This window comes from Callorhinchus milii, unplaced genomic scaffold (genome assembly GCF_018977255.1).
Source record: "Callorhinchus milii isolate IMCB2004 unplaced genomic scaffold, IMCB_Cmil_1.0 Scaffold6, whole genome shotgun sequence".
NCBI lineage: Eukaryota > Metazoa > Chordata > Chondrichthyes > Chimaeriformes > Callorhinchidae > Callorhinchus > Callorhinchus milii.
The window spans coordinates 4,541,714-4,569,010 of record NW_024704747.1 but is presented as its reverse complement, the minus strand read 5'-3'; the positions used below and the strand labels follow the sequence as shown (position 1 = coordinate 4,569,010).

General features: G+C 38.9%; 1 protein-coding gene across 1 annotated transcript in view; it reads left to right on the top strand.

The window, feature by feature from the left end:
- The window catches only part of LOC103180467 (activin receptor type-2A), a 63,478-nt gene extending 36,705 nt beyond the window's left edge, over positions 1-26,773 (top strand). The window contains exons 2-11 of the mRNA XM_007896356.2: positions 4,001-4,208; positions 4,377-4,483; positions 10,062-10,216; positions 17,316-17,459; positions 18,194-18,337; positions 18,814-18,959; positions 19,439-19,553; positions 20,530-20,668; positions 21,972-22,102; positions 23,421-26,773. Of these exons, the coding sequence (XP_007894547.1) occupies positions 4,001-4,208; positions 4,377-4,483; positions 10,062-10,216; positions 17,316-17,459; positions 18,194-18,337; positions 18,814-18,959; positions 19,439-19,553; positions 20,530-20,668; positions 21,972-22,102; positions 23,421-23,615 (1,484 nt within the window). The 3' untranslated portion in view covers positions 23,616-26,773. The remainder of the gene's footprint in view (positions 1-4,000; positions 4,209-4,376; positions 4,484-10,061; positions 10,217-17,315; positions 17,460-18,193; positions 18,338-18,813; positions 18,960-19,438; positions 19,554-20,529; positions 20,669-21,971; positions 22,103-23,420) is intronic.
- The last annotated feature ends 524 nt before the right edge of the window (positions 26,774-27,297 follow it).

Here is a 27,297-nt window from a genome sequence, read left to right as displayed (position 1 = left end):
CAATGACGATCTGGACACTTGAGAATGGTGCTAATGGCCTGAACAATTACAGCTTTGTTTTTCACCCAATGCTAAAGATGTTGGCCATGGGATATCAGGAGAAACAAATACAGTTTGAAAGGTGGACGCAGAAGTGCTTGTTGGCAGCTGCATTGATATCAGGAGTGTTGGAATTTTATAAATCCCAACTACTATTATCTTATCTGGTTTTGCTGTGTGTTACAGGTAGGACTGGAAATGTGCATAATGTGCAAAATCCTGAATTTCCGAATTTAGAAGCTGGCATATTTTTAAAAACCTCATATTGACGATATGCACATGCCTATTCATTTTGCTTTCAGTGGATACTTATTTCTGTTGTACTTAATGGTGTGTTTAGTTTCTGTCCATGGTTTAAAAAGTACAGAACTGAATTTGTTTTCTATCTTTCTGAAATCTGTTAACCAGATCCATATTTTAGTAGCTTGAAGCAGTCTGTCTGTTGTGAGCTTGAAATGTATGTGCATAGTCAACAAAATGTGATGAGAGGTGATAATTTTGTTTTTTTATTGGTGGTTATAATTAAACTTAGCAAATATCTACGTTGGAGCAGTGAGCTGAACAATAGGAGAATTGTTGAATTGATTGTTTGAAACTCTACTCCTGGTATCGTGTTAAAAAATGTATCTAGTTCATGTGGGAATAAGGCTGATTGAAATCCAATCAAGGATTATATAAGCACTACAAAAGTGGTTTTGGACTGTTTAGAAAAGTACCCTATATTCATTTTTTTTAAACAAAAACAAGCCAAGTATCAAGGTATTTTGCAACCTAAGGAAATTGTTTTTGGTATTTTTTGGAGGCTGGGGATATTCTATCACCATTATTTTGACTTTATGGCTATTTCTTACAAGCAAGTCTAACAGAGTTTTCTGCAGAAAGGTAGACAGTGGGCTCTCAGAATTAATCAGTTCCGTATCCCAAATATGTGTAAGTGAAAATATCTCAAATCAATAGGGTGGTGATCAATCAGTATGCAAACTACTGTACATATTGGAGGAACAGAGAGTTCAGCAGGTGTGTGCCATCTACACGTGGAAAGCTTCCTATGTCTGAATGAAAAGAGCTCTCTCTCCCTAAGGTGACACATGCTGTTTACCTAATTCTACAGAGTAAGGGTCAGATCAGCGAGGGCCAAGTCTTGGCATCCCAAAGTGTACGTTTAGGTACTTTTGGAGTTTAAACAGCTAAAACTGCATAGCTTGTCGTTGAGAGCACTGTGTGCTTATCCACTAGCACCATCTTTACCCATTAGGGCTTTAGCTTGAAGGGTTAACAGGAGCCAAGAGGGAAGAAATATCCCCAGTCTACCTTTCCAAGTCCTGTTGATGACCCGAGGTGGTATGGCTGCTGTAACCAGACTTTACTGGGATCGCCACAATGGGCTGATTCAATTCTGACATTTCATTGCCAGACACATCAGTTTGGGGCCGCCTCAGCTGCGAAGAGACCCTGCTTATTTCTACCCCCTTCCCAGGGTAGTCACTTGTTGGTCATTTAAGAAGTGCAGCTTTGAGTTCTCACTAGGTGTTTAGCAGGAACTGCTGTGAACCCGCTACGAGCTTGTGGTGAACAGCACAACTCTGCATGAATCATGTAAGAGCATTGTCACCATCCTCTACCCCCAGTTCAGACGTGCGTAATATCCCTGCGGATTGGGCAATGATTCCAACAGTTAGAGCTTAGAATCGTAGAATCCTACAGCACAGAAGGAGGCTGTTCGACCCATCGTGCCTGTGCCGGATCTTTGAAAGAGCTGTCCTATTAATCCCACTCTCCCTTCCCCATCGCCTTGCAATTTGTTTTCTTTTCAAGAAAATATCCAATTCCCTTTGAAAGATTGTTTGAATCCCTCGAGCAGTTATCTGCTCACGAGATTCAAACAATTACAAAGTTTGAATTGTATTAACATTGTAACAGGGGTCATATTTCTCTTACAATGTTTGAAGTATAATTGTTTACACCAATGTTTACATAGCCAGAAATTCTGGTCCAGCTCTTCCTCCAATAGTCTGTCTCGTCGAGGATTAAGTGTATGAAGTATGACGTGCCAGACAACTTCATGTTCTAGATGTCCAAGTTCAATACTGTGTGCCAGGCTTGCGCAACACCAACCGTTCAATCCAGATCCACCTGTGAAAGGTTTTGGCAAATAGATGTGCAGATAGTGTGGTTTAACTGAACACAGCTTTCGTCTCCCTTCCCCTAAATTATTGTACGTCTCCACAAACCATTCTTTGGCCAACCAAGTGTCTGGCAACTTGCCAACATTCCCAGGTCTCTGTGACTCCTTAAACAGGAATAGTGACTTTTTAACAGCCTAGAATGCTCTCTGCAATTTTTTAAAATCCTAAATATGGGAATTACCTGCCCTACGCCGTCACCTCCTGATAGCATGATGATTAATTCATTGTGTGAAGGACCTACATTGTATTGCCGCAAAGTACAGTCGCTCACAACAAAATTACATTTGCACTTCACAATATAATCTGAAGCGCTTTGAGATGTCTCAGTCGTGATAAGGCGCTATATCAAATGCAAGGATTATTATTTATTATTATCATTCTAAGGTATAGCACCTACTTGTTGGCCTTTTCACTTCTAGGAGATGCTACCTCATGTGAAGGGTGCTGTATAAATACATGTTGTTGATATTTGCATATTGCCTAACTAATACATTACAATATAGAATTTTCTGTTAAGTGGGATTAAAGAAAAATTTAATTTAAAGAAAATAAATTTTTTTTAGGCATCTCATCATCTTGAATATTTCGAAGCACTTAAAGTGTCCTGTGTAATGACTATTGTTTTTAAAAACTAAAAGTGTGCACCTGACTTTTACACAAAAGGTAAAACTGTCCTTAAAAAAGCTTGGGTGGGATTTGAAAAACACTTGATATTCTGGTAGACGTACCGAAATTCCTATTTTGTAATTTATGTTCGATCGGAAAACATTGCCGCCCTTTTGAAGGAGTTAAAACCCCATGCTGTAACAGATTATTCAATGCAGGTAGTGTACAAGTAAAAAGATATGATAGATTAGTTGCAGTGTTCAGAATCTTGTATTCTGCAAGGGTATCAGCTTTACGTTTACTTTCGCAGTGTCATTACTCTTGGGAAGTATTCGTCAGAAGGCAAGATTGACGCTGGGCAGAATAAGTAACTAACTGCAAATCTACAGGGTATTTCACTTGTTGGTCACTGCTGGTCTTTTCAACAATATGTACCAGTAATTTGCTTGCAAAAATGTGATTTATCTGCAGCAATTGCAAGTGTTTTAGATTCTGTACTATATTAGAGAAAAGCCTTAAGTTTATTTGAAATGACTACAAGCGATATAATCAGTGAAGCTGAACAATACCCTTTTCAGAACATGGAGACTGAAATGTTGCAATGCTTGACTATTGTTGCTCTGTTTATGTTAGTACAACAGAAAACTAGTAATAAACCGTATTATGCAAGATTTGTGTCAAAGATATTGGCATATATTCCAGCATTGTTAACCATTATTGCATCATAAATCTCACAAATGGCATTGCTACAAAGTTCCTTTCTCAGGATATTTGGATTGTTTACTTCTCCCAAAATATTTGGATGGTTTGGCAGTGAAATGCATTTTTCTTGACCCACTTATCACTATGAAGTTTGTGGGATATCGTCGCGCACGACATGGCTGCCTTATTCGCCTACAAAATACAGAGTCACTGCACTTGAAAGTGAATCCTGTGAAGCACTTTGAGATGGCTTGGCAATGTAAAGCATCAGTTGTAAGGGTTATTTGTATTATGGTGTGTCCTCACAAAGAAAGGACTGTTTGCAGAATGTGTATGTGGCAGTTGCTTAAACTAATCCCAAAACATGTTTTGGCATATGTCCAGTGTTTTGTAGGCCAAGCTTATTTTTGTGTTGAGATATTTTTACATTTTAACGTAACTAATTTGAATTTCAAATGTCCTCTTAGGTGCAATCTTGGGTCGATCCGAGAACCAAATCTGCATTTTCTTCAATGCATACTGGGAGAAAGATCGAACAAATCGCAGTGGCATTGAACAGTGTGATGGGGAAAAAGATAAAAGGCGACACTGTTTTGCTACTTGGAAAAACAACTCTGGTTCAATAGAAATTGTGAAACAAGGCTGTTGGCTGGATCACCGGAACTGCTATGACAAGTACGTTTTACATGATAATCTTTTCAAATATACTGCTGAATTCTTAGCTTTGCTGTTTTAATTCATAAGCTTAGCATTCTCCTCATTGTGAGTTTTAATACGGTTCAGTGTGACCACTTGGAACTGCAGAAATGTAAAACAAAAGGGTGTGATTTTGTTGTCTTCTAGGGGTGAATGCATTGAAACAAAAGCCAGCCCCGATGTGTTCTTCTGTTGTTGCGAAGGTACCAAGTGTAATGAGCGTTTCTTTTATGCCCCGGTTATTCCACCGCAACGTAAGTTTGCATCTTTATTATCTTTCTAGATATTAAATGATTGAGTAATTGACCATTATGAATGGATAGTTAAGTTGAACAGGAACTTTTTCAAATCTTGAAACACATACTTTGCTTGAAGACAAGTTTGCAAAAGTTACAGTTCACATTGGGTATCTTTGTAAATAAACAAAACTAGGCAAACAGTATATTTTCCTATCGAAGTTTAGAAGAAATGTAATGTTTTGAATAAAACTAAATATTCCATGTGCTGGAATCCTCAATTTGCATTCCATTTCATTCCTTTTCCATGGACCTCTTTGGGAGGGGGAGAGAATTATGAAATTTACCAGTTTGAATTTTTCATTGCACAGTACCTGTGCTCCACCCTCGCCCGTCCTGTTTTTGTGCACTTGTTTTCTTCCCTCCTCCTGACGTTGCTGAGGTATGGTTCCATAGGAACCAGATTTTCTCCATCTACCTTTCCCAGGTGGACATTGTTCTTCTCTTCACTCTTTCCAACTCTTCCCTTCACAAGCTGCAGATCATCCAAAACTCCCCTGCAGCTCGTGTACTCACTCACCAAGCTCCGCGACCCTATCCCTCTCACCCCCGCCCGACTCCATTGGCTCCCCATCCCCCAGAGGATCGAGTTCAAGATCCTCATCCGCATCTTTAAGACCATCCATGGCCTTACCCCTTCCTACTTCTCTGACCTGTTGACTCCCTACCAACCTGCTCTCTCCCTCATTGGGCTCTGGCCTGCTCCATGTCTCCCGCCCGAACCGCCCTGCCATCAGTGGCTGGGCTTTCAGCCTCTCTGCCCTCACGCTCTGGAACTCCATCCCATGATCCCTTCACCTCGCTTCCTCCCTTGCCTCTTTCAAGGCCGGTCTCAAGACCCTTCTCTTCGACTGTGCCTTTGGTCTCCCTCCCACCTCTCTGCCTTCCCTCACAACTACACCTCCCCCATGTTCGGGCCCCGACACCAGACTGTTCAGCGCTTTGGGACGTTCTCCCGACATGAAAGGCGCTATATAAACGTAATTTTGCTGTTGTTGTTCATGTGTGGGCAGAAATTGCATGTTAAGAGTATTTGACCAAGAGGCATCACAGGGAAGACCGATCTTACATTCTTACATCTTACATTCACTTGACGTTCGCATAACAAGCATTTTCCATCTGGTGTTTCTTGATAGCAAACAGCAATTGGAACACCAACATAAATAGATTAAAAGTAGCACACGTTTATTATATTTGCATTATGTAAAATCAGTAGGACTATTTTGAAGTTTCATATTTGAGTTGGCACCAATAAGAATGAAAATATTGCTGATTGTGCCTATGGCAAAACATATTTTTTGTTCCCATTTAACAAATGTAGTAGTTATTACACCTCTAAGCTTTTGGGGTACCAGGGAATGCATTGTATAATTTAAGTTTTTTGCATTCTATTGGAACAAACAGGTTCTCAATTGCAAACACATAATTGTCCTAGGATTGAACTGCTAATTCAGTGTTCCAGCAATATATCCAGTTCTGTAATTATCTTCACTACGTTCTGTAATTTTTAAGTTTACAATTAAATGGAAAAGAGCAGGTACTTTTTTTAAACTAGGCAAGTAAGTGGTCATTTTAGAGTTCAATGCCCAAATGCATACAAGTATTTTTGAGGCATAAAAGTTGTATTGGAACAGTCTAGTAAAACTCTGCATTAGTCTCGGTTTGAGGAAAATAGACCCGAAGTGAATAGCAATAGATCCGAATGCAGGCAAAAAATAAGTAGTTGTGTGTCCTGATGGAAAAGGGTTACAATTGGAATGGAGATGATCTGATCAAATAACCTATTTAGTGTGCTGAATTAACATGGGATATTTGTTAACTCCACAAACTTCCAATGACTGTTTGAAATGAACTTGTGGAAATCTGCCAAGATTCTGAATTGGTGCGATCCAAACATGTCTACTTGTGACAGTGTCTAATTGTATACAACAACAACAACAAGATTCCATTTATAGAGCGCCTTTCACGTCGGGAGGACGTCCCAAGGCGCTGTACAGTTGGGTCAGGACCCAAGCAGGGGGGAAATGGTCAGGGTGAGGGGAGGGGAGGGAGGGAGCGAGGAGGGGGGAAATGGTCAGGGTGAGGGGAGGGAAGGGAGGGAGCGGGGAGGGGGAAGAGAGTCGAGAGGGGAGCTGAAGGCACGGTCAAAGAGAAAGGTCTTGAGACCGGCCTTGAAGGAGGAAGGGGAGGAGGCAAGGCGAATGGCCTTGTAGGTGAGGATGAGGATCTTGAATTCGATCCTCTGGGGGATGGGGAGCCAGTGGAGGCGAGCGAGGGTGGGAATGATGTGGCACGTGAAACGAGATGTGGGAGGTCAAATTCTCTGGCATTTTCTCTTAAATTAAAATACAATAAATTGGCTCCGCACTTAGCCAATGTGTGTCATTTTCACTCTTGCTTCTGGGTTCATTGTGGATTCAAGTCCTAACTAAGTGCCTCAAGTTAGTCTGTGCTGTCACTCCAATGCAGTACCAGGTGAGTAAGTGGCGTTGTTTGGGTGAGACATTAAATGAGGGCTTGTTGGGTCAGGTGGATGTTAATGATCTCTTGAAGCTGCCTAGAAGGGATTTCCTCCCAGTGTCCTTCAAAATAGACAATTGTGTTTTGAAGAAAATGGGGAGTGATTTAAAGTTACATATTTAGAGAAGAAAGACAAGAACAGATTATTTGGCTCAGTGTTACTTTGATGCTCATCTTTTTGTTTGGTCAGCCAAGAACCTTGACAAATGCAAGGTGTGCTAGTCTCTCAGTTGTGAACTACTGAAAATTCCCCAAAGCAGTTTTTGTTTGCCAGTATGGTAATGTCTTCAGGAGAAGAGAAAATGTACAGCCTTCCTTCCCCTGTTTGCCTAGCACAGAGAACCCGAGGGCAGGTTGGCAAAAGACAAGTGCAGGTTGCGGTACTGTTGTGAATTACTAACAAGCTAAAACCAGCTACTAAGAAGGTTATTTTTTTACGTGCTCTCTGGCAGTTTTATGGTTTTATAAGTTTTATCAGCTTCGGAAACTCTGCCTAAATATCTTTCTCCCGCCATTTTAACGATGCCCGCACTGAGAAAATAACGATGACCGTCCTAGGTTTTAAACATGCCGAAATATTCTGTGTTTTTTTTTTTAATTGTGAAGTTTTCCTGCTTCTAACATTTTAATAGCCATGGAGATTTATAGACTAAGCGCTCCAATAATGATCTGGGCAAACACAATTCGATTAGTCGGCAAAAAAAAGTTAAATCTAGCAGTTAACTGCTTTGTTTACACCAATGGCTTCTCTTCTATCCCTCGCAACGTCACGTATGGTGTTCCCCAGGGCTCTGTCCTCCGTCCTCTCCTTTTTAATATTTACGTGCTCCCGCTCGGGGATATTATCCGCAGGCATGGGGTTAACTTCCACATGTAGCAGATAATACCTCACTCTATCTCTCTACCTCCAGCCTCGATTCCAGGACCACTGCTGTCTTGACGGATTGTCTGTCAGACATCAAATCCTGGATGAGGGCCAATTTCCTACAGTTGAATGTCGACAAAACCAAGGCTCTCCTGCTTGGCTCCCATCAGCGCCTCCTCACCTCAGGCGTTGACAGCATCACTATTCATGGATGAACTCTCCACCTCACAGAGCTAGAACAGAACTCTGATGTCTTGTTCGACCCTCAACTGTCCTTTAAACCTCACATCCGTAACATTGACCATTCTGCCTTCCCCACTTTCGTAACACTGCCCACCTCTGCCACTATCTATTCCCTTGGGCTACTGAAACCCCTAATCCACATTTGCATTATGTCCAGGCTTGACTATGCTAACTCCCTGTTCACCAGACTTCCCAACTCTTCCCTCCATAAATTGCAGATTATTCAGAACTCTGCAGCTCGTGTCCTCTCCCTCAATAAGCTCCATGAACCCATCACCTCCATCCTCACGCGGCTCCACTGGTTCCCCATGCTCCAGAAGATCCTACTCCTCACCTTTAAAGTTGTCCACGGTCTTACTCCTTCCTACCTCTGCAACCTAATGAAACTTCACTAACTTATGTTTACAACCCAACCTTGGAGCAATTTTAATAATGAGTATTATCATTTACTAACCGTTACAAATTCACCTGTAATTCGGCACCTTGGTTTGGTATAGTTTGGAATAAAAGAACCTCCTGTGCATAAAATGCTATGTCTCCTGCAGTAAGTGGAAGTTTCCAGAATGTAATAAAAACAAGCACCTTGTCGGGCCCACTAAATGCTGATATTGCAGCTATCCCGATTTTTACAAACCTTTTGATAAGAATGCATCAGAAATAGTTGCGTCCATGTTTGATTATAGCTACAACTTTCTTCTCGTCTTTTTATATAAAGTGGCTTTTTAGCATATATACAATGTAAGAAAGGCAGATCACATCATGTGGGTGTCGTGCAGTCAACACATGACTTAATTTATAACTTCTTAAAGGCGTAAATTCTCTTAAAAATTTGGTGTAGTAATTAAACCCATCTTAACATCTAAATTATATTCAAGATACAATCTTGAATACAATATATGTATATATAGATCTTGCTCCAAAAACACACTTGATTTCAAATCTGAATGATTCTTCAATGCTTTGTTTTGGATTAGTTGAATGAATGTGCTTGCAACTGAAACATAGGCAAAAAAAGCTCTTGCACGTTTGGAAATTAGCTGCCATTGCTTTAGAATTGCTGTACTTATTGCTTTGTATTGATGTTCTTTTCTGTTGCCAAAATACATAATGCATGTCAGCTGTGATGTGGACAACCTTTTAAAGCTATCTTAACGGGTAACAGCAAACACAACATTTCTTATATGTAACCCACAGGGACTGTCAGTTCCAGTTATTTTTGTAAAATTGAGGATCTGAAGCTCTGTTTACATTTGAAACATCTTAAATCTAGAATAATGTCCCTACGGGAAACAGCTGTTCAATCTATTCTGATATTATAGGAGCCAATCTGTCAGTAAAGATATATAGAAAACATTGGAAGCCCTAAAGATAACCTTCAAATAAAATGTATGGTATAATGCATAAACTATTTAATTTTATTGAAACATTTTAATCTCCTCTGCAAAAAGAGATTCAAATAAAAACTTCAGGCTTAAACAGGATTTATTAAACACATCATGCAGCAACATTTTAGAAAGATTTTTAAAGAAATTATTCCTTTGTTTATTATCAGTAAATGAGGATAGGTCCATTGTTGAACAGGAGAAAATTATAGGTAAGTTTCCCACTTAGAGGTGAGGTGGTGGGGGGTGGCAAGCAGTCCATGAAGGTTAGTGTCCTGATATTCATAATTGGAAGGTCATCATTTCATTATAACAAGAGTTTTACTGAATCTAGTTAATAAGCCCAACAGATGGAATGTTTTCAATGTAAATGGAATTTTATGGTTTGCTGGTTTACTCCAAGCAGATTCCTGTAATGCAGCGAACTCATTAAGTCCTCAGAATTCATTGTAAGTAGTGTAATCTGGGTCTGGCAGTGCTGCAATTTGTTTCCTACAATTCCTTCATTATTTTCTTTCCTTCACAGCAACATCAAATCCGGTTCCACCAAGACCACCACTGTTCAACATATTGCTTTATTCACTGGTACCCATCATGGGATTTGCTGTGGTTGTGCTGTTCTCTTTCTGGATGTACAGGCATCATAAATTGGCATATCCACCAGTGCTTGTTCCAACTCAGGTATGTCACTCACAGATCCTTTCAGTTATTTCATCCTAAACTTGCACATGAAAAGATAATTTTAATACATATTTATTTTTCTGCTCTCCTAAAACATTATTCCTTTTTTTTGATGTGCGTAAGTAATATTTGGGCTTGGGAAGAAAGTTGTACATTGTTCTCAAAAAATATTAAATACTGTTAACTGGATTTTGTAGGGATGCAGGATTGTAACAATGACCTTACTTCAATGTGAATAATTGTCTGATGTTAGTCTTGTAAGCATTGGCCAAAGAGTTCTGGTACTTGTGGAAGGAAGGTTCCAGGCGGGGAAAGACAAGGTTGTATAGACTTCCGAATACTTCTCTTAATAAACTAGTTGCTATTTCTTGGGTCAGTTGATAATGGAATAGCAGAGACTTTAATTATACAGTAACAAAAATAGATTTACAAATTGGGCTGAACTGCTTACTTTAAAACTATCTTTAGTGAGAGCAAATGGGAACAGTACTTTATAGAATTCCTCCCTCGTAGTGGTTTCCGATAGCTCCTTGAAACCAAAATAAATTAAAAATTTACTGAGTGCTTCGAGACATGGACATTTGGATTGGACTGGGATTTTTCTTTCCATAGGCCTTCCGTTCGTTAATTAAATTTAACAAATTAAATTTAGATAACAGTCCACTGAAGTCCTGTCAGCTTGTTTGATGGGCATCAAGGCCTGGAGGAGCGCAAATTTCCTGCAGCTGAATCTACCCCACATCCATTCCCTGACCAAGACTGCATTTTATTCCAATGCCCTCCTCGCTGGTCTCCCCAGCTCCACCATACACAAAATTCAATTAATCTAAAGCTCTGCCGCCCTGATCCTCACCCGCACAAACCTCCATACCCACTACGCCTCGAAACTCTGGAACTCTCCCTCAATCCCTCCGCCTTGCCCCCTCCCTTCCCACTTTCAAATCCCGCCTAAAGAGCTTCCATTTTGATCGTGCTGACCGACACCTTCCCACCTCTTCCTCTGGCACGGTGTCAGATGCTGCCGCTGCCAAGCCCTCTGGGACACTGCCCAGCACGGAGGGCGCGACATAAATGTTAATTGCAATTTTAAACAAAGCAACGGAGGGATTTGTTTACCTTTTGAACTCAGGTGATGCCTCATTGCAGAATGATAGCTTTTCATCAGCATCTAGCTGAATGACGTTAATTTAGTGGAATTGTTCTTTGGCTTAGTGTGTAGCTGACAGTAGCTGAGCAGTTATCAGTGCTGCATCTGAAATCTGTGTCAAAACATGCTACGAATTAAGACTAAAACAACAAGTTTGCATTAGATAGCGTTCTTCTTGCAGGCTAGTGTCTCAGAGCGCTTGATAGTGGCGGAGCCTGGCGCCGAGCCGGGGGAGGGGATAGGTGAGTGCACGGTCGAAGAGGAAAGTCTTGAGACGTGAACCGAAAAAAACCTTCAATTTCACCTTGTGTTGTTCGTCAAGGAAGTATTCATTCCCATACAAATAACTTGAATACTGCCAGTTCACAACAAAGTCACGGGACTGATGTAGAATTTTCCAGCACAGGCTAATCAGTGATTCTGCACAATGTGTGTTTTATTTGCTTCTCTGCATTGTCAATTCGCAAGAACTCAGTGCTTTTTTGCATCAACGAGAATTAATTTTATAAGGTATTACTGCCATCCAGTGTTTAAAGCTGCAAGTTCAGTTATAATAATAATAATAATCCTTACATTTGATATAGTGCTTTTCACGTCGGGAGGACGTCCCAAAGCGCTTCACAGAACACACTGTAAAGTGAATTGACTGTATATTTGTGGGCGAACGCGGCAGTCAATTGCGCACAGCTAATGTTGCTTTGATCATATCTTTTGATGTAAAATGTTATTTCTCTCGGATGCATTCACCCCTTAGTTTTTTTTTGTGTATTATTTATATTTTGTGTGTGGATATGCAATTGATGCATTAAGAAAAAAAGGTGCTGTGGAACGCTTCCCAGTTTTGTTTTAAATTCATGAATGTCAGTGATAGTATCTTTCAACGATAGGATCTTAAATCGGTATATATTTATCCAAGATGGATTAACTTGTAGGAGGGGAATAGGTTTAAGTATTTTTTTCAGGAAAGCCAGATGGGAACATTGTAAGGAATGGTATACAGTGGGCCAAACAATTTCTATTCTACTCTGCCATAAAGTTTATAGCACCAATTTTTTCCATATTTTTAACATGTTACTCCAAGTCAGATCTACTCAACACTCCATACAACTGTAGCACTACGTCTTTGCTTTTATATTCCATGTTTTTGTAATCTAGCCCAGTGTCTCATTATTCTTCTTGATTAGCATTCTGTACTCGCAAAATATTTTAATTCACATCTGAGCCCTGGATCTTTATTGTCCTGCCCCATCTTATGTGTCTATGTTTAAAAAGTTATCCTTTTTGTAATTCTTGTATCCAAACCTTTGCATATCGAATTGCACTATCCAGCATTCCAAACATTCGCTTAAAATATCTGTCCTTTTTCAGTTTCCTGCTTTGTTCTCTGTTCACTATATTTAGTTTAGTGTGATTGGAAATGTCCTGTAATTTCTCATATTTATGAAACCAAATAATGCAATTGATATTAGAATATTTCCCCCCCAGTAAAAGAGGATTTCAACATTTTGAAATAACTAACTAATTTGAACTGGCTTTGAAAAGAAAGTTCCAGTGTTAAATCTTTCTCTGACAGTTGGCCACATGGCAGATGTGAATAAAACAATTCAGATCCTATTGTTAGGACATATCTCATTGGTTATCTTACTAACTATTGTACTTCCCTTCCAATAGTGCTGAAGATTTCTTCATATGAATCTAGTGCAATTTCAAAAAGGCCAATTTCTTAGAAAAAGGACATTATCAACTGTCTTACATAGTTATTAGCATACTATTTCAACCAAATAAAGTACTGTAACGGATTAGCATCATTGTATAGTTTTGAAGCGATGTCCAAATTTTTCAGGTGTATGTTTAGCGTCTTTAAATTATCGAATATATTTTCCGATTATCGTGAAGGCGGTTTTAATGTTTCAGTTTTGCCCTGTACCCTTTCTTTCTGAAAGTCGCTCACTTATTTTGAGACGTGATCCCCCGGGTGGTTTTTGAAAAAAAAAAACTCTGCAATCTTCCGAATTGCGTGAGATTCGACAGCAGATTTTATTTGCTGTTGTTCGTCTTGTCTTTAGTTTAGGGCCTTTGCATGTGCAGTTACAGCGGTGATCACTGGATGGTGCTGAGGAGTAGGAGCGTTGGCTGATATTTTTCTCTGCTATAGCCAAGGGGATCCTGAGACTAATGTTACTGCTCCCAGCTGAGATTGGCCACTCCAGTTCAGACTGTCTCTATCTCTTATTTATGAACCACTTTACCTTTTCTGGTGGATGTTAAATACCCCGTCACACTGTTAGAAAAGAGAGAGGAGTCTCGTTCAAGTGTCAAGGCAGCATTCCTCTGGATAAATCGGTCATTCACTTCACGGCTGGTTGTGAGACCAAAATGTGCAGGTGTTGGCTGGCACCTTTGCCTACAAATGCACAGCCGCGACTCACGATGGTTATCTGCGAAATGCTTTTAGACATTCTGATGTTATAGGCTCAACGTTAAATACAAGGATTAATTTCCGCCTCCACAGAGTTTTGACTGTTGTAGGAACAAAGTGAAAATGTTCACCTCCAAATTGGTTTGGAAACTGGAGCGAGTAGCTTCTCAGAAGATTAATACTTAGAGGATCCTTATGGAAACCATTTACTACTAAGCAATGTACATTGAATGCATCCTCCTCAGTGAGCTCTGTAGAATAACCGTTCAGCAACTTGTCTCTGGATTACTTTTATCAATAAGTAATATTGTGAAGAAATTATGATTTTCTTCAACTTTACACTAAGTGAACATCTTTAATCCATAATCTGTAAATTCCTTGAATTACTTTTTCCTTTGAAAAGTCTCTTTTGGAATCCCTTGAAAGTTGAGTACGCAACATTTGCGGCTTTGACCACGTGAAAGACTCAAATTAACACGCAGCTGAAAAGTTGTTTTAAAGTCACCTGGATTCTCTTTTTTTTTTACAGTGCTACAGATAAATCACTTGCCGTATATTGTCACCATAATTCTTTCAGCTGTCTGAATCGAGTATTAAGCTTTTTGTTTTTTTTCTTTTCATTTGTGAGTTGTAGATAGTGGAATGTATTATTTCTAAGTCAGTATTAAGTAGAAGTTTTGAACATCAAAATTGAAAGTCTGGGGGGATTCTCAAACTTAATAATTGAATAACCCTCTAATTTTTTTGTTGGAGGGGGAGATGCCAAGGAAATAAGATGAGAAGTTAATTTCAATTAATATTTTGTTCAAAAAACTGGCATTATATCCTGAATGAAATACTATAATTTGAGATACTCTAATAGCCATACAGACTTATTTTTATTTCTGATTTTGCTTGAAATTTTGACCATTGAGCTCATTTTCACTCCATTCAATCTGTGTTTAGTTTGCATCGATTTTCAGTACTAAGTATTATGGTATTCATACAGTACTGCAATCTGTATCAACAATGCAGCAATGGTGTTCGTCATATTGCAGATGTTGAAATAAGCTCTGCACACGAGCTAATGCCAATTCCAGGAATCAGATGGCAGATTAAAAAAAAATGCATCAGTATTCTTCTGAGAACATTTATCATTCACTGAAATGCTTTATCTGTTTTGACTCCATGCTTTGCGCAAACAGTAATTTCTTTTGCTTTTCCTTTCTCAAGCATGCCTTTCATATAGAGATAGAGGTAAGATAAATTTAATTAACTCGTAACTCTTCAGGTTTGGAATATCAGATTATCTAGAGGGTTCACTCATTTTTCATGCCAATGTTTCAAGAGAGAATTTCTCTCCCCTTTTTCCCCTTTAATTCTGCATTATCTACATTTCACTTGAGGTTGAGTCCATCAATGAAAACTGATTGTAGATGACACTTAAACTTTGACATCCTTACAAACACTGATGCTTGTGTTCTTGCAGCTGAAAATGTGAATGCACAAGCTGGAACGACATTTGGTTCCCAGATTTTAGTTGAATCCTCTCCAAAAGTTTGTTTTGTCATTGTATTTAATCCTGTTGTAAATAAATTTGTTTAGAGATATAAATATATATTGTTTACAGTTTTTAAATGTAGGCATTGATAGTAAGTGCACAATATTTAATGCTCCTTTGCTTTTTAAAAAAATTGTCTGTTTGTTGAAAATAATGTATACTTAATTTTTAAAAGAGCCACAAAAAGATTTTGCCAATGTCATCGCTATACAAAAAGGTTTACTGCAGTTTAAAACATTTAATTGTACCAAGTGTAGTCTGGTCTACAGCATTACTGACGGGCCTGATCGTTGTCTGTGTTGTTTACCAAGTGAATAACATAGATAAGTGTAATATTTGTTGCGATACGAGGGATCAACTTCTGAGAAATTAAATAAATACCTGAAATGGGGAAACCGCATCGATGCTGAAAGATCAACTGTTAATAATAATAATCCTTGCATTTGATATAACGCTTTTCACGTCTTCTCGACGTCTCAAAGTGCTTCACAGAATATGCTGTAAAGTGAATTGACTGTATATTTGTGGGCGAATTTTCCAGAATGCTATCAGCTCCTCTGTACAAACGTCATTTATCCCGTCAGGGCCCCCTCCCAAAATGAAAACATTTTATACAGATGCATGTTAGGTGTAACATTCATCCACTACCTCAGTCTTCCATTAGTGTCTCTCCACAGTTTGGGGCACTGGTCCAGGTAGACTAGACGGTCTTTGGACAGTTGTCAACCATTGCCAGCAAGCACCACAACCTAGTTTGCAAGTCCCCTCAAAGGAATATTTGTGTGCACCTGTATGTAGCATTCCACCAGTGTTCATGCTTTATGTGCAACATTTTCTTTCACTTATGGATTCATACATTTCCTTCAGTCTTCCATTACTGTTATAACACACCTTTATTCAGTGTAGCTTCATGAATTTTGCAAACCTTAGGTGTTAGATTTTTGTTGAGGTGCTGGATTTTGTTTTAAAAATTTGATTTAGGTGATTGTTGGGCAGCTTTCTGCTAACTCTACCATTTTCGGATGTTTTTGCTCAACAATATTTTAATAAAGCTTGTTCTAGCCAGGTTTCTTAGCTGCAAAAGACTTGCTTCTGGACCTCATGACAACTGTTAGCTTAAAAGAAGGCTGAGGACTTTTGATTCACAGAAAGCACTCACTCACCATTTCTTGTAGCTTTCTCTTCTCACCCCAACCAATTGCAGGGGGAGAATTTTTGTATTATTAGATATCAATGATGAGACATGTATTTGCAGAGCATATTCTGATGGTTGCTGTTTGCTTTCCAGTTTGAGAGCACAGCGTTTTTGTATCCGCGAGTGTCAGGCTGAAACACCATTACTTCTGTCAAAAAAAAATTTGAAATTTGTATTCCATTTTGAAATTATTGCGCTAATGAAATATTCTCAGCTCCAGGTTTACAACGAAAGAAGCTGCACGTAAATGCAAATTGCCTTATGTACAGTTGATTTATAAAAAAAAAAAAATTTAGAGCCCAAAATATCCATTGCCAGATGTATAGTCCAAATGCCTACCGTCCCGCACCTTGGGACGTCCTCCAGACATGAAAGGGTCTATACAAATGTAATTTTGTATTGCGTAATAATATAGTATGGCTCAGGTGCCCAGTCAGCATTGTTGAGCACTTTCGGGTGTCCTACTGACTTGCAAGGTGTTACATTAAACCTAAAATTGTATTGTATAACTATTCACTTGCTTTCTCCCCCCCCCCCAATGTCAAGTTCTAGAATTATTCTCCATAGGACATAACATTTGGTGGGTCGGCCTTTATCTTGGATTTTCAAAAAAAAACACGTTTCGACCCGTTTTGAATTTTCATGATTTTTTTTTCCAAAATGCTTATCAGAAAGGAAATGTGGAATAGAGATTTTTGCAACAATGGGGTTGGATGACCTTTTCTTCCTCGTAGATTAAACGCAAGATTTTTTTTTTTTGACGAGCTTCTCATCCAGAATTATTTTAACTCTTTACAGGACCCCGGGCCACCTCCACCTTCTCCCATACTTGGTCTGAAACCACTGCAGTTACTGGAGATCAAAGCCAGGGGGCGCTTTGGTTGCGTGTGGAAGGCCCAGCTGCTCAATGACTATGTGGCCGTCAAAATATTCCCAGTTCAGGTACAGTACAGTGCTTGTTGTTACTTTTTTCTTCCCATTCCTCATTTTTTTTCCCCCTGTTGTCAATTTGTGTGAATATGCGTTTCACTCGACGTTGCTTCAATGCAAACGACGAAGGCGGTCTCCGTAATAATCCGTGCATTTGATAAAAGTGCCTTATCAAATAGTTAAAACGTGTCAAAATTCTTCGTAGGATAAACTGTAGAGTAGATTGTATTTTGCGGGTGAATCGCGCCAGTCAGGTGCACACAATTTTATTTGTGCGAACACAGCGAAGGGTTTTCTATGTGCCTTTTTAGGAGAGTATCTCTGCTACTGCTAATGTTGCTTAGCTATAATTGCTTCCCCTTTACTGGAGGTAACCTCATGCTAACAGTTATTTCTTTTTCAGTTTATGTAGTTTGTTCGGAAGGCAGCATCTAAAAACTCAGAAAAAGTCTGAGATTTCTTCTTACGCACGCGCGCGCGCGCGCGCACACACACACACACACCACTTGTTTATCACCTGTTGGGTTGAAGCAGCAAAGGAGCAAAAAGCTGGGTGTAAGTCACAGCACTTTGGTCAAATGTTTGATGTTTAGGATCTGAATATTACGTTTCTACATAATATTGTTGGGCAATTTAATATAAAGGTATTTTACAATATTGTGGTTCTATTAAAGTAAAGTGCTTTGCTCAGTAAAGCTTGATCCCCACATTGATCTGTTGCATTGTTTTCTACCTTTTGTTTGTAGGACAAACAATCTTGGCAAAACGAATATGAAATCTTCACTCTACCTGGAATGAAACATGACAATATTTTGAATTTCCTTGGTGCAGAGAAACGAGGCACAAATATTGATGTGGAGCTGTGGTTGATAACTACCTTCCATGAAAAGGTAAAATAGATTTGAGGACTGTAGCCCAGACTGTAGAGGGAAAACTCAGCTTCTGAAATCACTTATTGTTTAATCCTGACTTCAGTAAAAGTTTTGTAGGCCATTATAATGTCACCGCAAAAATAAAGACTACTTCAACAACAGCTTGCATTTGTGTTGCGCCCCTCAGTACATCTCAGAGTGCTTAAAAATGTTAAACAGTAATATGTGAGTTGATGCATAGAACACATTTGAGGAATTAATCAAAACGCTGTGGACTTTTTGTTTCCAAAACAGCCCCATGTTTTTTTGTTGAATATAACTTTTTTATATATATTTGTGTGCTAAGGAATATCTAGAGTCCTTTAAAAAGATGCATAATGTAGGTGGATAATGCTAGTAAGAATATTAGAAAAGTAAATGATCCCAAAGAAAAAGAGTCGTGCGTAAATCAGTTTTAGCAAAAGGACTTTAATTTTTAATCTGTACCTTTCCAGGGTTCCCTTTCAGATTTTCTGAAAGCAAATGTGATCACATGGAATGAATTATGTCACATTGCTGAGAGCATGGCCAGAGGCCTTGCTTATCTTCATGAAGATATTCCTAGATTGAAGGATGGGCACAAACCTGCTGTTGCTCACAGGTACGCTGCTGCTTTACTGCAACAGGGATTATTTTTGAGATTGGGCGATTGGTGGCTAATTTGTAAAACCCCATTTCCCCACACAGAGCTATGAAGCAAATGGTCATTTTGTTTTATCTGGGTGATGGTTGGCAAGGTCACTGGGAGACATTTCCTTCTCTTTTAAAATGCCTGAATAGATAGATGGGGCCTTGGTTTCCATCTCATCCGAAGGACAGCACCTCTGACATTGCAGCCCTCAAACAGGACTGCATTGGAGTGTCAGCAGAGGCTGAGTTCAAACTCCCAGTGTGCACACAGAACCTAGAGGCACATGTTGCTAACTGAGCCACGCTGACTGACACCTTATATAGGAATGTTTTATATAGGAATGGAAAACAAGTGCTGTACAGGTAGTCCTGCTATTGTTATTGAAGAAATGCAATTTGATTTTTGAAATCTTGATATTAATTTGTAAGATTTCTGCTTTGTGTCAATAGGGACTTCAAAAGTAAAAATGTGCTGCTGAAGAACAACCTCACAGCTTGTATCGGAGACTTTGGTCTAGCTTTGAGATTTGAAGCGGGGAAGTCAGCTGGCGACACTCATGGACAGGTACAGACGGCAAAAATGTTGCCAGAAATTATCATATGAAAAATGAGAACTTAAGAATTCTCGAGTCATTCTGATGTACTGCTTGTGATTTTAAAGTCACAAATAAATTGGGCTAAGCCTTAATCCATAAACCTCATCTGAAATGCATCCTAGGCTATTTAATAATAATAATAATAATAATCCTTGCATTTGATATAGCGCTTTTCACGTCGGGAGGACGTCCCAAAGCGCTTCACAGAACACACTGTAAAGTGAATTGACTGTATATTTGTGGGCGAACGTGGCAGCCAATTGCGCACAGCAATGTCCCACAAACAGTCGTAGATTGAAAATGACCAATTTATTGTTGTTTTTTTTTGTTTTGGAGGGATTATTATTAGGCTCTGTGTGGAGTAAGGAAACTTGCCCAAGGTTTCGCCCTCTGCCTGGTCTCTCGCTTGCAAAGCGAGTGCTCTAACCACTGAGCTACAGGACTCCACAATTTATTTGCAAATGTCTCACAGTTATTGAGATTCTAATCTCCCAAGCTACTTTTATGATTTTTTTTTTCGCCCACTTGATTTTGCATTGATTGTGACAATTTAATCAGAATTGTACAAGAACATACGTGAATCGTACGATGAATTTGAAATGTGCAGGGAATGAAAATTGCCTTTTTGTGCATATTCTTTCATTCTCTCCTGTTCCATTTTTTTTCTTACGTTCTGGTAAAAATCTAGAGTCATTTTGCATTGGATGTTCGTGAGAATCCTGACACTGCCACCCATGATTGATTGATGGAAATTTCTGCAGTAAACAACATCTTGCATTTGCACAGCACCCCTCACACAGCACTGCATCCCAGAGAGCTTGACAGTGGCGAAGGAGGGAGGTGACCATAAACACGGTCAAAGAGGAAGATCTTCAGGCACGACCTGAAGATGGCAGCTTGCATTTTACAGAATTCACAAAAACTTCTGTTTTTCCTTCATCCAAGGTGGGCACTCGAAGGTATATGGCTCCAGAGGTGCTGGAAGGTGCCATAAATTTCCAGAGGGATGCATTCTTAAGGATAGACATGTACTCGATGGGTCTTGTACTCTGGGAGTTGGCATCAAGGTGCACAGCTGCAGATGGTGGGTCATATTTTGTTTCTTCCGTACAACGGCAAAATACATTTATCTACTTGTGGTGGTCGGTCAATTTCAAGTTCACATACCATATTCATCATGCTGATTTGTGTACCACTTCTGCCTGTGAGACCACGGAGGCAACATTCCTAGCGGTTATCCTCCGTACCAAGGTTCTGTTTCTTGTCCACCAAGATTCAATTGCAGAGTCATCTAGATTTACTTCCTGTAGCTTCTAAGGCTGTGGGAATTCTCTGCTGTTTCTCTTTGGTACCCCATTGCAATTTCTCCACTCCTCCACCTGCTTCTAATACATCTAATAATAGGTTAATGTAATAATAATTATAATCCTTGCATTTGATATTGAGACGTCTCAAAGCACTTCAGAATATACTGTAAAGTGAATTGACTGTATATTTTGTGGGTGAAACGCAGCAGCGAGTTGAGCGCAGCAGTGCTCACAAACTCGTGGATTGAGTTACCAAATTATTATATTTTTCATTATAGGTTGCATTTGCTTAGCTCCCCAATACACTTTTAAAGAAGGTTTTAGCAAAGTGGATACTTATTGAAGAAAACTATCCCTCAAAACAAAGATCAAACTATATATTAGCAATGCCTTAATCCAATCAACTAGGCAACACTGAAACTTAGTTAGTGACTGTTTTGAGACTAACCATTGAAGAAGGTTTTTTATGGGGTGGGGTGGATTGCACCCACTGGCAGTCTTCATTTATATACTGGCCTCGTTGACCACATTCATCAACCAATAATTTTTGTAGTCCAAAATGAGTTAAAAATAAATGCAATTAGATTAGCACTTAAAAAGTTAAAGCTCCCAAATATGCTTTGACTGTCAGTTTCATGTTAGCTATATGACCCAGATGGTCTGGCTGAATGGAGAGGGAAAAAGTCTTTGAACCTATTTGAGTTTAAAGAGTACACATTTTCTTTTCTTTGGCAAAATCCTCCTCTCGAACTTCAAAAACAGTCCACTCCTATCTCAGTTTTGTTTAAGGTGATCATCGGTATACATCTTCCTATGACTGACCCTTTCTACAGATTAACACTAACTGCTTTCTCTTACATTCAATGTCCTCTGTCTCTTACAAATATAAAGAATTCTGTGTTTTGATGCTCTATACACTCCCCCCTTTTAAAGACGACATGTATTTTTCCTACCTCTGACCTTATTAAAAAAAACTGAATAGCAGAAACGCTTACGTTTTAGGGGCAATGTTTGCTGTTGTCTTGATCAATATTTGAAACCTGTACTGAGGAGATGCTGTTTAATGTGTTTGACCCGCAGGTCCAGTGGATGAATATATGTTGCCATTTGAAGAGGAAGTCGGACAGCATCCATCTCTTGAGGATATGCAAGATGTGGTTGTGCATAAGAAGATCAGGCCTCTCTTCAGAGAATGTTGGCAAAAACATCCTGTGAGTAAATTTTCTTTCTGGATTTTTTTTATTTTCGAGGGGCAATTCTGAACAGCAAACCTTATGATTTGTTGCAGTATGTTCTGCTCAACAGAGGTGCTGCAACACAAAGAATCTGTATACTATTCCATCATATTAACAAGATGAAACACCTCAGTTTGATTAAAGTATTCGGTGAAGGTGAATTGCGAATGCTCAGAAAATTGGAACAAGGTTATATGGGCAATCAAAAGTCCAGATACATATTGATTTCAAGTTTTACGCATTGTATTTTTTAGAGTAAAACAAATTCTGCTTCTCCAGTTTTAAGTAAGATGGATTTTGGCATTTGTAGTAGCCTTTTAAGTGCTGTCAGTTTGGCTCCTTTGCATAAAAGGTCAGAGCTGATTAAATAAAATTACTTGTGTTCATTACTGGACAGATTTTATTAGTTTATTCAGTTTCTGAAGTTTTTTTTAAAAAAATGGTATTTACAAATCGGTATAGTTGAAATAATATTATGCCTAAGTTGGGATATGCAGCAAGTGGCAAAAAACGTTAGATGTATTTGGCTCTACATGAGAAGAATTAATGCATTGTTTTAATTTGTTGAATATTTTCTGTGCCCATTATTCTTCTGTGAGACTTGGTACTGAATTCTGGCAGACTATTTCAGTGCGGAAGCCATCACAGCTGAGACCAATCCTCTCTTCGCTTTATGTACACCTTAAAATGGGGTGGATGCCACAGGAATGATGGGCTGAATGGCCTCTTTCTGTCCTGTAATAGTCTATGATGGTGCCTCTTTAACAATGGGAGCACGACACAAGTGATACCAAAGTTTGAACCTGGAACTTTCTAGTCCACATTATTATAATAATAATAATCCTTGCATTTGATATAGCGCTTTTCACGTCGGGAGGACGTCCCAAAGCGCTTCACAGAACACACTGTAAAGTGAATTGACTGTATATTTGTGGGCGAACGCGGCAGCCAATTGTGCACAGCAATGTCCCACAGACAGTCGTAGATTGAAAATGACCAATTTATTATTGTTTTTGGTATTTGGAGGGATTATTATTAGGCTCTGTGTGGAGTAAGGAAACTTGCCCAAGGTTTCGCCCTCTGCCTGGAATTGAACTCAGGTCTCTCGCTTCCAAAGTGGTTAGCACTGAGCTACAGGACTCCACATTGCCTGATGTTGGGGCCAATCCCCCACTTGTCATTCATTGGATGAGTCCAAATTAGATTTCATTTATGTATTGTGGAATCCTTTTAGAAGTGTAACACTTTTCATTTCAATCTGATCAATTAAATTTTTTTTCCCCCCCCCTGACAGGGAATGGCCGTGCTGTGTGAGACGACGGAAGAATGCTGGGATCACGATGCGGAGGCCAGATTATCTGCTTGCTGCGTAGCAGAACGCATCACTCAGATGCAAAGACTAACGAGCACCATTACTACAGATAACATTGTGACAGTAGTCACCATGGTAACAAATGTTGACTTTCCACCCAAAGAATCCAGCCTATGATGGCTCTAGGGGTCATAAGACAGACACTGGACTCTCAATAGAGCTGCTATGCTGAATTTAATTGACCGGTTACGACAAACTCAGTATCGTATCTCTACCCGCTAAAGAACTGGTCGCCAATGGAAAGACGAGTGGATAAAAAAGGCATAGTGCACCACTGCTGGTGGCATTGGAAGACAACATGTTTATAGCATGGGTCACTCAATACTTCAATAAGCTTCACTGGAGACATTGAAAGAAGTAGTATGTATTACGTTCTTCTGACATAGGTGAAGCTGAGCAGGAAAATAGACGAGTCCTCAAGAACGTGCCATAGAAAGACGTTGGTTCTTCCTTTGGTAAAATGAGGGCGGTCAAAGCTGGAGTGAACCAGGTGGCTTCTCAAAAGGATGTTTCAGTCCTTCAGAAAAAAAACTTAGTTTTTAATGACAGTGCATTTCATTTCAGAAAAAAAGGGCAATTCGTTTTTATCGCATTTGCTGTTTGCGTTCACAAAGAACTATTGTAATGCCAATATGACATAGTTGTGAATGTTTAGTGTGCTGCTGTTATATGTATAAACAAATCAAGATTCTTTGATGGGACATAGCAAAGAAGCTTCAAGCATTACATTATAACCATAAACCTCCCTCAACAAGGTATACCTCAGTTTCCATATTTGATAAACTATATTAGTACTTTTAGTTTGATAACTCTTAACAGATTTGAATTGAAAATTGACCTTAATGTAGTTTTATGTATAAAATTACTGCATTTTTTAAAAAAAGGTAAATTATACCTTTCTATGCCAATGGGAGATGGCCATTCAAGTGTTTCTGCCTTGTTTTCCTGTGCTAGCTACTTGTAATAATTTTTATCATGCAGTTGTCCGTTTCTAATAGCTCCTTTGCTAAGTGAGGCTTTGCAAGTATCTTTTGCCCCAGTATTGGCTTCCGAAAGCACTTCCTTATTTTAGATTTGCTGTGTCTATAGAGAATTCGAAGGTGTACGCATGCTTTTCTGTTTTTAGCTTGCGATATATAAATAACACTGGAGGTGTTTTAAATCTGAATGCTTTTATTTTGTAAAGTAATATATCATTTTTAAGTTTTCCCTTTCATTACATATGTAAAGTAATTTTGCTTATCTGTTAGCAAAAGTGCAGTCATTACTCTACCTGTCACTGTACCAACATAACCTCAGGAATTTGTTACCCTAAAAACCCTCTCTGTTTTGAGTTGTGGTGGCAGACCTACACTAATTGTAGTGCCATTTGAATAGGTTATAAAAGCTTTCAGGACAAAGGAAATAAGTTTTTATATTTTTAATATATGCAATAGATATATGTAGAGATGACTGGTACTGACTTCTTCTGTTCCCAGACAGATACACAGTTTTACACATTGTAGCAGAACTAACTTAAATTAAAACTAACCACTATAAGTGCTGCTCAGATCACCCTTTAGGGCTAGGGATTGGTTGTCTTCAACCGAGTGTTAACCATGCATTGCATTGTCACAACATAACTGAATCCTTCAGTACAAAACAACGCAGTGTAGATTACCACAAAACCAGTAAAATTACACTGTGTGAATGGTGATTAGGTGCCAAATGGTTGAGATAGTTAACAACACTGAAGTGTTCATATTTTACAATAGATTTACAGTTAAAGTTGAGTTGTTTGACCGAACAGACTGCGTTATGAAGAGCTTGTTCACTTAAAGCTCTTAATTTTGTCAGGATCCCATTGTAAAAGAATAGTGACAAAAAAAAGTATTAGTTAAAGCTGCAGTATATCATCATGAAAGCAACTTTTGAGAAAAAAGGTTCCTTACAGATTTGTTCTCAGCAGCCTCCTCCAAGACCCCACTAAAAAAGTATAAGAAGCACACATTTGTAATTTAGAGCGAAATATTCCTGATATTCCTTTTGTGTATTCTTTATTCTCATCTCTTCCTGAATTTTTAGCCCCACTGGCTTCTCTCTCCTTCAGGTTCACTACAATTGGTATTTTTCATGATAAGTTTCAGGTGTCAGAATTTTTTTTCTTAGAGTGCAAGTAAGTTTCTAACAGACTTCAGTTGACATTTTAATTGTTTAATATTAGACCCAATTTTCAGTGCATCAGATTTATTTTTACCAAAAGTGGTTTTAACAATACTGAAGAAAATTGAACATTAGCATTACTTTCTACAAAATAACTTCATTTAGTTTTTTTTTTGCATTATTTCCCTCCCCTCCCCCATGTTAAATTTCTCCTAGAATATATTGCAGCTTTAAAACATTTGCAAATCAGGAACTCACTGTGAATGAATGTTTTATGCATATGTGAAGTGCTTGCTTATGAAAATGACAGATCTTTTAATAGACTGGAGAAAAAAAACACTAATTGTTATGCACAGCCTCAGAGCAAGAAAATTGCAACGTTAAAAGAAGAAAAAAAAATCTGTCCCCATACTCCAAGCAGAGAGGGAAGAAAGGGCAAATGCAATGGTGTATGTATTTCAACATGCCCACTTGTACAACTTCAGATTAAACCGTCAGTTGGTGTCTGTCTCAAAAACACAGGTTCATTACAGCCAGAGGAATCTTCTCTGTTGAAATACTTGTACTATATAAAGTGTGGTTTGTATCATTTCTTCCCGAGAACAAACTGTTCGTTGTAATGTCAAATTTTAAACTATTACCAAAATTATTCTTTGGTAGATTTGAACTCCGTTTGCTGCCTGCATTTTGTAGGGTAGACATGTTTGCTCTGAAGTACAATTCGAGTTTATGATGCAATACAATGACCATTTCTACTGAATTGTCTATAACAAGTGGCCACTCGCAAGATGGGTCTGTTGGACGGAATGATACAAAATATACTCTATATTAAGCATTGCTTACCTCAGAACTTACCACCAGGGAGTTCTTAAAGCAGTTTGTTTGATACACATACCTCTAAGCTATGTTTGCTTTAGTCTGTATCAATGTTCTGTGCATTTGTGGGCACAAATTACTGTAATACTGGATATGTACTTGGCAATTTCTACAAATACCTAGCAAACAGAGGCCCCAGGGAGAGGCCTGGATAGATGGATAAGATTGTTAAATATTGTACAGAAACTTTTGCTGTTCCCCTAAGAATAAACTGTATAGTGACTGCTGTATGACATGCATTCTATACATGAAATGGAGTATATTTGCTCGTATTTTGTTTGAAGATTTTTAAAGTTTGGTACTGTACGTGGTTTATGTTTTTGTTAAATGCACTACCTTGAGTTTTACGGCTTATACAATAAGTGTTCACTTTCAGATGCCCTACGTGCACGATTTTGTTTTAGTCAGCTGGGTAGTGTCTGACACATGCGGAAACCTATCACCATGCTTAAGAGTATCCAAACCATGCATCCCACCTACACATGGAAATTCCCGAAATATTTATTAGAATGGAATGCGTGCTCAAGTTCCCGGAGTGACACATCCTGGTTATCTAATTCCGGAGAGTATTGGCAAAAGACAATATTCATGTCAGTTTAATTATGCTTATTTAATTATGGCTATGTAGTCTAACCTTTCCAGAATAACACTAAGGACCCACGAGTGCGTGTTGAGTACTGTCGGTAGATGTACGAAGGATGCTCAGATGCACATGCACTAGTAAGGGTCAAAAAAAATGTGGTCGCTCAATCCACGATTGTTTAAGGGACGGTGCCGTGTG